Here is a 12,431-nt window from a genome sequence, read left to right as displayed (position 1 = left end):
TCAAAATTATCTCTATATAAGAGCCCATCTCCAAAATAAAATCAATAAGAAGCCAACAGTAAAAATTCTTACATAAATCATGCAGAATGAGGAAACAGTCATTTATCATTACAATTGTTTTATTTAAATTCACTTTTGGTTTGTCTTTAGGATGTGTATTAGATGATGAGGATATCATAGACATCTTGAAAAAATCCAAAATGACTTCAAAGGAAATTACAAAGCGCATCGAAGCAACTGAAAAAGCAGAAAGTGAAATTCAAGCAATACGTAAAAACTATCTCCCCATTGCCACTCGAGGCGCCCTGCTCTACTTTCTAGTGGCTGATCTTAACCAAATTAACTACATGTACCAGTTTTCCCTAGACTGGTTTCATAAGGTTTTTGTTTCATCAATAGTTTCCAAAAGCAAAGAACAAGAACACTTTCACTCAGCTTCTAATTTAAAAAGGGAGAAAATGTCTCTGAAAAAAGTTGATAACATTACAAATCTCTCAACAGAACCTAACCGAAAAAGTGAGACAAGTTCCTTAGATAGGTATATTAAAAATGCAATAGATGTGCTGACGAGAAATATTTTTAAGGTGAGATATTCTTTAATGTGAATTTCGCATACTTATTTCATCTAGCTGATTTAGTCTAACTGTTGTATTTTCCCTGTAGGTGGTTTCTTCAGCTCTATTTAATCAACATAAACTTTGCTTCTCCTTTCGCCTTTGCACCACAATAATGCAAAATAATGCTAATGAAAATCTAATGCAGGATGACATTGGATTCCTACCAGATGAAGAATGGAACATCTTCTTATACTCTGACATATTGACAAATATTAAAGGTGCAATGCCCCAGCCTAAACTTAATAGTAAGTAAAAATAATTATTCTGTACTTAGTAAAATGTCATTAAAACATGTTTCCCCATAAAATACTAAAAGGTTTCCAAGGTGCCACTCCAGTAATGCTTCTATAACTGACTAGACTAAAAACAGGTTGAGGTCAAGTACAACGTCTAATTCATTTTTTAATTCCTTACACTGTTGGACACATACTGGTACTCTAACTTTTGAGTGAATGAATGAATAAAAGACAATTACTGTGATTATTGTAATCTTAATCTATAGCACAGAATATCTAAAGGTAGTCAATAGGGAGACATACACATTGATTTGATATCATCAGGAGTTATACATTACCCCTCCTAATTACAGTTGCCCCCACATTCTTATGAAAATCCATTGAAAATGTGAACCACAAAAATCATGCTCATCCAAAAAGATTAGACAAAATCAGTTAATATTGAATCCTTTCAAATGATCCTGTGTTGTACATTTTAAACCAAAAAATATATAATGTTTAAAGGAATTCTGATGCACTCATTGAGAGAGAAAAAGTGTTAGTTTGGAGTAACCCTTGTCAGATGTTTGGAGACTAGAAGTTGGAATAAAAACATGAAAAGGGTTGCTATGGAGGTGTGGTGGCTTGGAGCTATGTACCCCAGACAAACGTGTTCTTAAACTTAATCCATTCTTGTGGATGTGGATCCTTGTAAGTAGGACATTTGATGAGAGTATTCCAGTTATTCTGATGGCCCAGCGGAATCAATATAGGTGTTAAAGCTTACTGGAGGCCTTATGGAGAATGTCTCAGAGGAAAAAAATACAGGAGGCACCCAGAAACTGGAACTCAACAGAACCTGGAAGAGAAGAGAGAAGCAAGGAGGGGCCACCAAGTGCATTGTCATATGTGACAAACCCAAGGACCAAGAGTCACCAGCACCTAGCTCTAGAACACTACAGTATTCTGGGAGAAAGCATCACCTTGCTGACACATCGATTTTGCACTTCTCCTAGCTTCAAAATTGTGAGCCAATAAATTCCTGCTGTTTAAACCAACCCATTGCATGGTATTTACTTTAGCAGCCAGGCAACTAAAACAGGAGGATACTAGACATGGATAGTTCTGTATCATTTATTTGTTTCTTTGTTTGTTTGTTTGTTTTTACTCCAGCCAATGCTTGGTACATAGTGCATAATGATTGTTCAATCAATGAATGATCATATGGATCTATTAAGATATTTTCAATGGCTTAAACAAAAAAAAACAAATCAAAAATTTGAAAGGATACAGGAGTATCTCAGAAAAACCCAAGGAATATATGAACTGCCAAGTACCAGTATGAGAAGGGTCAGTGGGTATTAACATGACTCAGCTCCCAAGAGATCTCAAGCTCTGTGCCTCAGAGATCTAGACTCTGTATTCCTAGGAGGATGAATCTGAGTGTCATGGCCTTGGTCAAGAGACCACTTGTGAACCAATTGCCTTTGACCAAGAGACAGAGTCATGCAACAAAAATATGGCAGCCAAGAGTTCATCTTGGGATAGAGAGAAATGGAAGCTAGTTATTCCCCCTGGAACAACTAATAGGCAACCAGGAACAACTAGTAAATAATCGACAATAACTGCAGGGGGACAAACATGACTGTCCACTCATCATACACTGTGCTGGTTTGAATGTATTGTGTCCCCTAAATGCCATTATCTTTGTGGTCTTGTGTGGGGCAGGCGTTTGGTGATGGTTGGATTTGCTTGGAATGTGCCCCACCCAGCTGTGGGCAATGATTCTGATGAGATGTTCTCATGGAGGCGTGGCCCCACCCATTCAGGGTGGGCCTTGATCGGTGGAGCTATATAAATGAGCTGACTCAAAGAGGAAAGAGAGTGCAGCTGGGAGTGATGTTTTGAAGAGAAGCAAGCTTGCTAGAAAGGAACGTCCTGGGAGAAAACCGTTTTGAGGCCGGAGCTTTGGAGCAGACGCCAGCTGCCTTCCTAGCTAACAGAGGTTTTCCGGACACCACTGGCCATCCTCTGGTGAAGGTACCCGATTGCTGAGGTGTTACCTTGGATGCTTTGTGGCCTTAAGACTGTAACTGTGTAGTGAAATAAACCCCTGTTTTATAAAAGCCTGTCCATCTCTGGTGTTTTGCATTCTGCAGCATTAGCAAACTAGGACAGATTTTGGTACCAGAGAAGTGGGGTGCTTTTGCTGCTGAGTTTGCAAATACCAAACATGTTGGAACGGCTTTTTAAGTGGATAAGGGGAAGATTCTGGAAGAATTGTGAGGAGCTTGATAGAAAAGGCCAAAACTGCTTTAAAGAGACTGTGGAAATATGGACTCTAAAGATACTTCTGATGAGGCCTTGAACAGAAATGGTGAATGTGTTGTCGTAAACTGGAAGAAAGGCGATCCTTGTTTTAAAGTGGCACAGAATTTGGCAAAATTGAGTCCTGGTGTCAGATGGAAGGAAGAATTTAAAAGTGGCAACCTGGAATACTTAGCTGAGGAGATCTCCAGACTACGTGTGGAAGATATACCCTGGCTTCTCCTTGCAGCTTATAGTAAAATGCGAGCAGAGAGAGATAAACTTAGAACTGAACTCTTGGGTTCCAAGAAACTAGAAGCTGATGGCTTGGAAAATTACGAGCTTCCAGGGGGTGGAATCCCAGAAGCTACAGCCCAACATGAGGATGTAACCAAACATGGAACCCAGCCACCATTTCAGTACAAGCCAGGATTGGAGATGGAATTATCCAGAAAGGATTTGTGGAAAGTTCTATTGTCTGATGGCTTTGACCCCTGCATGCTTCATGCAAAGCCAACAGAATTTTTGCGAGATCTTTATAGACAGAGCCATTGCCGGTCTGGACTGGAGGAGACAGACAAGGAAAAAATTAAAGGAAAAATCTCTTCAAAGACAGAGCCATGGAGGTTGAGGTCTGGAATCAGGAGGTCTCAGGCTGGGAGAGCGGAGCAGCCCACATGCACAGAAAGGGTGAGTTTGCCCTGGAGGTTGAGGGCGGGCTTTCCGCCTCGATGCTCTGGAAGAGTTTTGCCACCTCAGGTCCCAAAGGGGGTGGAGCACATTTCCAGGGAATTGAGGAGAGCCTGGCTGCCACCCCACTGTTCTGAAGGGGTTGAGCGTGTGCCCCGGAGATGGAAGGGAATCCGGGAGCTGCCCCGAGGTTTGAGGAGGGTGGAGCCAAGAAGGTGGTCTCCCCAATGTGTGGAAATGTTGGAGCACTCACCCAAGCATTTGGAGAGGAAACAGCTGCCAAAAAGGCCCTTGGGAAGGGTTAGGCTCCCGCTCTCTCAAGCCCCAAGGATGCAATGTTGTTCTGTTAATGACTTTCAGACTTTGAAATCTAATGGACTTTGTCCTGCAGGTTTTAGGAACTGTTTTGCTCCTGTTAACCCTGTTTTCCTTACTGTTTCTCCTTATGGCAGTGGAAATGTTTATCCTACGAATGTCTCTCCTTTGTATATTGGGAGCACATAACTTGTTCTAAGTTCACAGATCCACAGCTAAAGAAAAATTATGCCTTAGGACTGGCCATGCCTGTAATTGATTTTGATGGGATCTTGTACTTAACTTTTGTTACTGAAATGATTTAAGTTTTTGTGATATTGTGATGGAATGAATGTATTTTGTGTTTGGAAAGATAATGTCATTTTGGGGTCCAGGGGGTGGAATGTGCCAGTTTGAATGTATTGTGTCCCCCAAATGCCATTATCTTTGTGGTCTTGTGTGGGGCAGGCGTTTGGTGATGGTTGGATTTGCTTGGAATGTGCCCCACCCAGCTGTAGGCAATGATTCTGATGAGATGTTCTCATGGAGGCGTGGCCCCACCCATTCGGGGTGGGCCTTGATCGGTGGAGCTATATAAATGAGCTGACTCAAAGAGGAAAGAGAGTGCAGCTGGGAGTGATGTTTTGAAGAGAAGCAAGCTTGCTAGAAAGGAACATCCTGGGAGAAAGCCGTTTTGAGGCCAGAGCTTTGGAGCAGACGCCAGCTGCCTTCCTAGCTAACAGAGGTTTTCTGGACACCACTGGCCGTCCTCTGGTGAAGGTACCCGATTGCTGAGGTGTTACCTTGGATGCTTTGTGGCCTTAAGACTGTAACTGTGTAGTGAAATAAACCCCCATTTTATAAAAGCCTGTCCATCTCTGGTGTTTTGCATTCTGCAGCATTAGCAAACTAGGACATACACCAACCTGAATTGGGAGGAATGTCCGAGGTCACAGCATAAATCTGTAAGCAAAAATTGTGGATCCAAGCTGGGAGCCCCTCCCCCCACAGCCCAAGCCGCAAAGCCTTGTGGTGCTAGAGAGAAGCTCTCCCCCAGCAAGTGAATATAGCTCAGCTGAGTTCCAACTAGGGTTTTAATTAACAAACATGGACTGCTTGCTATGAGCAATGAATCCCCAACAAGCAGACAGAAGCTTTAGGTGACAGCTGAATTTGGAGAGCCAGAGGGTGGCCGTGGATGGCCCTGAAGGGGGCTTTCTGTCTCAGTTTTGGCTCAGTGGAGAAAGCCTCAGCCATTTTCATTTCCCAGCACTCTGACCCAGACAAGGGTGGACATAGCACAGGCAGAGTCTATTCAAGTGCTAATGACCTCTCTAGAGGGGTTATCTTCCCTAAGTGGAAAGGGGTGGGGCCCAACTCTACTACTCATCTTCCATTCAGAACCAGACCCCAGAGCCTGGGAGAAAACAGCCACAGGCCATACTTCCTTACACCAGTCTGGAGTTACAGGCTGGCAGGTGCCACCTGCTGGGCAGAAAATCACAGTGACCCAAGACCTCACAGGGTATACCAGTTTTCTAAGACACACCCTCAGGGAAATGGGATACTGAATATTTCTTCCTTCTGGGGCCTGAGCCCATTCTGATCTGGGAAAACCTGTTTGAGGTAACCAAGGAAACCATGCCTAGACAACAGAAAATGACAACCTACACTAAGAAAAACAAAGTTATGGCCCAGTCAAAGGAACAAACTTACACTTCAACTGAGATACAGGAATTGCAACAACTAGTAATAAGTCAATTCAAAAAGTTTAGGGAAGTTATGGGGAAAGAGGTGAACCGTATAATGGAAATACTGGGTGTACATAATGTAGAAAGTTCGAAACATAATACAAATTCGTACATAATCAAAAGTTCAAAACCAACCGGCGGAATCTATGGACATGAAAGGCACAACACAAGATGAAAGACACAATGGAAACATACAACAGCAGATCTCAAGAGGAGGAAGAAAACACTCAGGTACTGGAGAACAAGGCATCTGAAAGCCTACACACAAAAAAACAGATAGAGAAAAAAATGGAAAAATAAAAGCAACATCTCCAGGAACTTAAGGACAAAATGAAAAGCAAGAATGTACATGTCATGGGTGTTCCAGAAGGAGAAAAGAAGAGAAAGGGGGCAAAAGCAATAAGACAGGAAATAACCAATGAAAATTTCCCATCTCTTATGAAAGACATAAAATTACGGATCTAAGAAGCGCAGCATACCCTAAACAGAATAGATCTGAATAGGCCTACACCAAGACACTTAATAATCAGATTATCAAACATCAAAGACAAAGAGAGAATCCTGAAAGCAGCAAGAGAAAAGCGATCCATCACATACAAAGGAAGCTTGGTAAGACTATGTGCAGATTTCTCAACGGAAACCATGGAGGCAAGAAGGAAGTGGGGTGACATATTTAAGATACTGAAAGAGAAAAACCACCAACCAAGAATCCTATATCCAGCAAAACCATCTTCAAATATTAGGGAGAGCTTAAAATATTCTCTGACAAACAGACAATGACAGAGTTTGTGAACAAGATACCTGCTCCACAGGAAACACTAAAGGAAGCACTGCAAACAGAAAGGAAAAGACAGGAGTGAGAGGTTTGGAAAACAATTTTTGGAGACAGTAGCACAGCAATGTAAGTACACTGAACAAAGATGACTTTGAGTATGGGTGAAAGAGGAAGGCTGGGACTATGTGGGACACCAGAACAAAAGACAAAGGATAAGACTGGACTGTGTAACTCAGGGAAACCTAGGGTGCTCAACGATTGTAATAAAAGTACAAATATGTTTTTACATGAGATAGAACAAATGAATGTCAACATTACAAGGTGTTAAAAATAGGGTAGGATTGAGGGGGAAATACAATCAATGCAAACTAGAGACTATAATTTACGGAAACATTGTATTATGCTTCCTTTAATATATCAAAGGCAATATACCAAATGCCTATGGGGGGTGGGGAATAGCGGAAAGGTATGGGACTCCTGGCATTGGTGATGTTGTCTGACTCTTTATTCTACTTTAGGTTAATGCTATCTCTTCTTTTGTTGCCATCTAGCTGTCAAATTTTGTTTTGTTTTGTTTTGTTTCTTTCTGTTTCTCTTTTCTTTTTCTTTTGTCTCTCTGCCTTCTTTGACTCTTCCTCCTTCTTTGTGGAAAAAATGGAGATGTCCTTATATAGATAGTGGTGATGCTGCTGAATACATAAATACATTACTATGCAGGGAAGCAATGATTGTTTACTTAGGACAGAATGCATGGTGTGTGAACAAAACCATCTTAAAAGAAAAGGGTTGATGAAGAAAACTTGAGGGCACTATATTGAGTGAAATAAGACAGACACATAAAGGCAAATATTGCAGGGTCTCACTGATAGGAACTAATTATAATATGTAAACTCATAGACATGAAATGTAAATTACCAGGATATAGAATGAGGCTAAAGAATGGGGAGCAGAATGTTCAACTAGGTTGAACTTAAACATTTGGAAATGGACAGAGGTGATGATAGCACGTTGTGAGAATAACTAGCAGTGCTAAAAGGTGTGTAAAGGTGGTGGAAAGGGTAAGCTCAGAGTCACGTATGTCACCAGAAGGAAAGTTGGAGGTTTAAAGATGGGAATGTATAAAACAGTGAATCTTGTGGTGGACATCTGTGATTAACTATACAAATATTAGAAATCTCTCTCATGAACTAAAACAAATATATGACACTGTAACTAGAAGTTAATAATTGAGAGGCATATAGGAAAAAATATATATACCTGCTGCAAACTATATACTACAGTTAGCAGTATTTTAACATTCTTTCATCAACAATAACAAATGTACTATATCAAAACTATAAATCAATAATGGAGAAGGGGCATGGTTAGGGGTATGGGAGGATTTGAGTTTCCTTTTTTTGCCTTTATTTCTTTTCCGGCATAATGAAAATGTTCTAAAAATTGAAAAAAAAATTAATCATGTTGATGGATGCACAGCTGTATGATGGTACCATGGGCAATTGATTGCGCACTTTGGATCTTTGGATAGTTGCATGGTATGTGAACAATCTCAATAAAAATATATATATGAAAAAGAAAAAAGAGTTCAGCTTGGGCAGTCAATCCAGGAGGTGTCTGCTTTACCTAGCATCATTAAAATGTTCCCAGTGTTCTTTAAGGGAAAAAGTTTAAAAAAAATAGCTCCCATTGTTTTGATTTTTTATTATACAAGCAATGTGTGTTTATTATAAAACCATTAGGACTTAAAGATAAGCAAAAAGAAGAAAATAAATTTTCTCTAATTCTACCAATTAACCATTCTTGATATTTTTTGTATTTTTCTCTCCACTATTTTTCCTATATACATGTAAGTGTACTTTAGAAGAAAAAAGAAACTTTTCTGTACAGACTTATTCAAGACTTTGCTATACAGACTTACTCCTGCTTTTATTTCAACTAAAAATATATCCTAAACGATTCCTATTGCAATAAAAATATTTAGACTCTTTATTTAATGTCTACCTAGCATTTGTATTTCTGGCTTACCAAAATTTATTTAACCACTTTCTTAAATTACACACTTAAGTCATTTGCAACTTTTTCTTATGATAAACAGTAAGCACCATGATGAACAACAAAGAGTATTCTTACCATGTTTCTAGTTTTAATAAAATATTGCTATTTTAAAACTTAAATCTCCTTTTAAAAAAATATCTTTTGTGTAATTATTTTTATATAAAATGACTTTTTCCTCAACAACAATTTATTAAGCATCTGCTTTGAAATGAGCAACTGAAAGATTGAAAGGATTTATCTCTTCTAATGTCATCATTTTCCCTTTATAGGCATATTTGAAATAAATAAAACTCGACATCTTCAGTGGCTATCAGAATCTAGGTGGAAGCAGTGCCAATATGTCAGCAGTCAGCTGGAACCATTTTCACTTTTATGCAAATCCATTTTATCAAATGTAGCACAATGGGATGCTTTTAAAAATAGTAAGACTGTGTATTTTCTATTAAGCATACCTTTCCATTCAAAAAAGTCAACACTGGAGGAAAGTAACAAACCACCTGAGGAAAGTAAGAAAGCATTCAATGTTTTAATCTAACTTCTCTTAACTTTCGCCAATCTGAAAAGTTTAAAGTACTTTAATTTTAATTTCCCTAACAGTTTAAGTATCTTTTCATACATTTGTTGATCATTTAGATATGCCTATTCATGTACTTTGTCCATTTTCCTATTGGTTTGTTTAATTTCTGTTTCTTGTTTTTGATATTAACATCTTCATTCGAGTATTTTTCCAAGTCTATTAATTGCCTATTGGATTTGTTGATAGTATCTGTAACACACAAATCTTTGTATAGTCAATTATGTCTATGTATTTTTCTTTCATAGCTTCTTGATTTCCAGATCTGATTAAGAAGGTCTCCTTCTCCTTCCCTATATTTTTCTTGCTGGGTCATTATTGTTTTATTTTGTTATGTTTGTTGCTAATCCATTTGGGATCCCTTCTTTTTATTTTGTAAGATGAGTCAATAATTTTAATTTAAAGGGACTCTTCATTGACCCTCTTTTGTAAAGTTAAGCATCATTTTATTTTTCAAATAATCCCAAATTTGTCCATTTTGTAACTTTAGATTTTCATATATGGTGGGCTATTTTTTAAAGCCTGATAAAGTTATATTGGCTGCATTTTAAAAAGCTATTTCTATCATCTAAGTTATCATTTAAGTTAGACATTGGAAAAATACCATAGAAATATAAAATAGGTGGAAATGATAATTGGATCTGGGGTAGTTGGAAATGAAGACTAGAAAGCAGTCTTTTCCACCTTGCAAAAGAGTATGATAACCCACTGGGATTCTACTGCAATTGTGTTTTTTAAAAGAAGAAAGAAAGAAAAAGAAAAGCCTAATCTTCAATTTTTCAAAAATGTGACAATCTTGTTGTATTTCCATTCGGTTATCATTTCCTGTATCTGTCATAGGTGGGTTATGAATAGGAATCTTTAACTTCTGGAGTTATAAGTGGCTCACCTTATATTCAGCAGAAAAATAGCTCACATGTAGGAACAGGTTATAAGGTGTTGACTGTGCCCTTTGCTTCTCATTCATTTTCCTTTGTCTGCCTACTATCTTGTTATATCACTTCACTAGGGCCAAGCTGAAACCCAAATCTACCTTAATGTCTACCTCTTTTGACCTGCTAAGGATAGTTAGTGATTCCTCAACTCCTTTAGAAATAAAGCTCACCTTAAAAGAAATCCGCTGTGTTCCAAAATAAAAGTCACAATTTCATAAAAAAAATTATCATTTTGGTATCTTTTAATGGTCTAAAATATTTGATTGTTAATATCAGTTTCCTTCTCTAAATTTATTCTTAGCTGAACTTTTGAATGAAAATGAAGAAATGTGTAGTCCTATAAATTTTCCCTGGGAGAAACTCACTCCATTTCAAAGACTTATTTTGGTAAGATGTGCTATAAGAAAATATTCCTGTACCTTAAACCCTTCAAAATTAAAATTTTATAGGCAAAACATATTTTTTTTAAATCTAACATATATGAAACATTAATCTTAGAGGGAAGCACTTATACTTTGCTCTCATGTTTCTTTCATGTGGAGGAATTCCAAATAGAGAAACACCCTGGCATCTTCCTGCCCCCTCAGTCACTCCTCCCTAGAGAATAGGAGGGATTTATAAAATCGGTAATTGGAATGATTTGGGTGTTCTTTTTTCACTTTTATTTTTATTCTTGTTCTGGTTCTTTCTGATGTAAGGAAAATGTTCAGAGATAGACTGTGGTGATGAACGCATAACTATGTTATCATACTGTGGACAGTGGATTGTATACCATGGATGATCGTATGGTGTGTGAATGTATTTCAATAAAACTGAATTTAATAAAAAAAAAAAATTGGTAATTGGAGAGATGAACTGAGAGTGCATTCATGGCTCAGTCCCTTCTTTCCTGTCCCTTTTGAGATCTGCCTGCCACACAGGGCATGCTTTCTCCTCTGCTTCTCTGTGCCAGAAAGGCATTTGCAGAAACAAATCCTGGCCCTCGAGGGGAAGGCCAATGGCTGCCCAACACTGCTTGTGACAGGTAAGTCTGTCTAATTCTGGAGTTCAGTTGCCTCACATTGCAATCACATCCACTAACATGGCCTTGATTATTAATAAAAGTGATATTTTTCCTATCTCCTCTGTTTCTCGATTTCTTCTGAATCTGTCCAGAGATCTGGGGAGTTAGGTATTGGAATGAGTGTTATTAACAAACCCCCTAAGACATCAAAACTTGGTATGTGCTAAGCACTTTATTGTACATACATTACTTAACTTAATCCTCACAATTAGGGGATAGGCACATTCATTTTCACCATTTTACAGATAGGAAACCAAGGCTTAGAAATAGCCCAAGAAGAAGGCGGGGCAAGATGGCAGAGTGGTGAACTGTGGGTTTTAATTACTCCTTCAGGGCAGTAGGTAGAAAGCCAGGAACTGCATGGACCAGACACTGCAGAGCAATTTGACTTTAGGCATACTTCATACAACACTCATGAATGCGTGGAACAGCTGAGATCAGCAAAATCTGTAAGTTTTCATGGCCAGGGGACCCGTGCCCCTCCCTTCCAGGCTCAGCCCCAAGGGAGGAGGGGCCATCAGTGCTGGGAACGAGGAGGGAGAACTGCAATTGCAGATCTTACCAGAAACTCATCCTACTGATCCAAACTCCAAACATAGATAGACTGAGACCAGACACCGGAGAATCCGGGAACAGTCAGCCTGGTGGAGAGGAGATAGGGATAGCAAAAACAGGAAAGAAAACCCAAAAATAAAAGCAGAGATTTTTTGGAGTTCTGGTGAACATAGAATGGGGAAGGGCAGGGCTCAGGCAGAGTCAGGCTCATTTGCAAATCCAGAAAGCAAGTTTCTTTGTCTAAAGAGTTGGTTTCTCTGCTCCCTCCATCATTCCTTAATGGCCCTAATGTCTTTGCCTCTTAACATTTCAATAGCCCATTAGATCTTTTTTTTTCTCTTTTTCTAAAACAATTACTCTAAGAAGCCCATTATAGAAAGTCTCAAAGACTTGCAAGTTGGGCCCAGACAAGAGCAGAGCTAAGAGAGCTCTGAGACACAAGGCAATAAGTCCAATGGCTGAGAAAATTTGCTAAACACCACAACTTTCCAAGAAAAGGGGGGCGTCCTCTCACAGCCATCTTCCCAGTGCGCAGGGAGCACTCCTGCCAGTCACCAGCCCCATAGCCCAGAGCTGCCCCAGACAACCCAGTGTGACAGG

At 39.1% G+C, this 12,431-nt stretch overlaps 1 protein-coding gene across 1 annotated transcript in view; it reads left to right on the top strand.

Annotated features, from left to right (window-relative positions):
• The window catches only part of DNAH14 (dynein axonemal heavy chain 14), a 426,387-nt gene that overhangs the window by 357,370 nt on the left and 56,586 nt on the right, over nt 1-12,431 (top strand). The window contains exons 68-71 of the mRNA XM_037805786.1: nt 151-584; nt 664-862; nt 8,974-9,210; nt 10,515-10,600. Of these exons, the coding sequence (XP_037661714.1) occupies nt 151-584; nt 664-862; nt 8,974-9,210; nt 10,515-10,600 (956 nt within the window). The remainder of the gene's footprint in view (nt 1-150; nt 585-663; nt 863-8,973; nt 9,211-10,514; nt 10,601-12,431) is intronic.

Source organism: Choloepus didactylus, chromosome 2 (assembly GCF_015220235.1).
Source record: "Choloepus didactylus isolate mChoDid1 chromosome 2, mChoDid1.pri, whole genome shotgun sequence".
NCBI classification, from domain to species: Eukaryota; Metazoa; Chordata; class Mammalia; order Pilosa; family Megalonychidae; genus Choloepus; species Choloepus didactylus.
The sequence above is the reverse complement of the archived record's forward strand: the minus strand, read 5'-3'. Positions and strand labels throughout refer to the sequence as shown.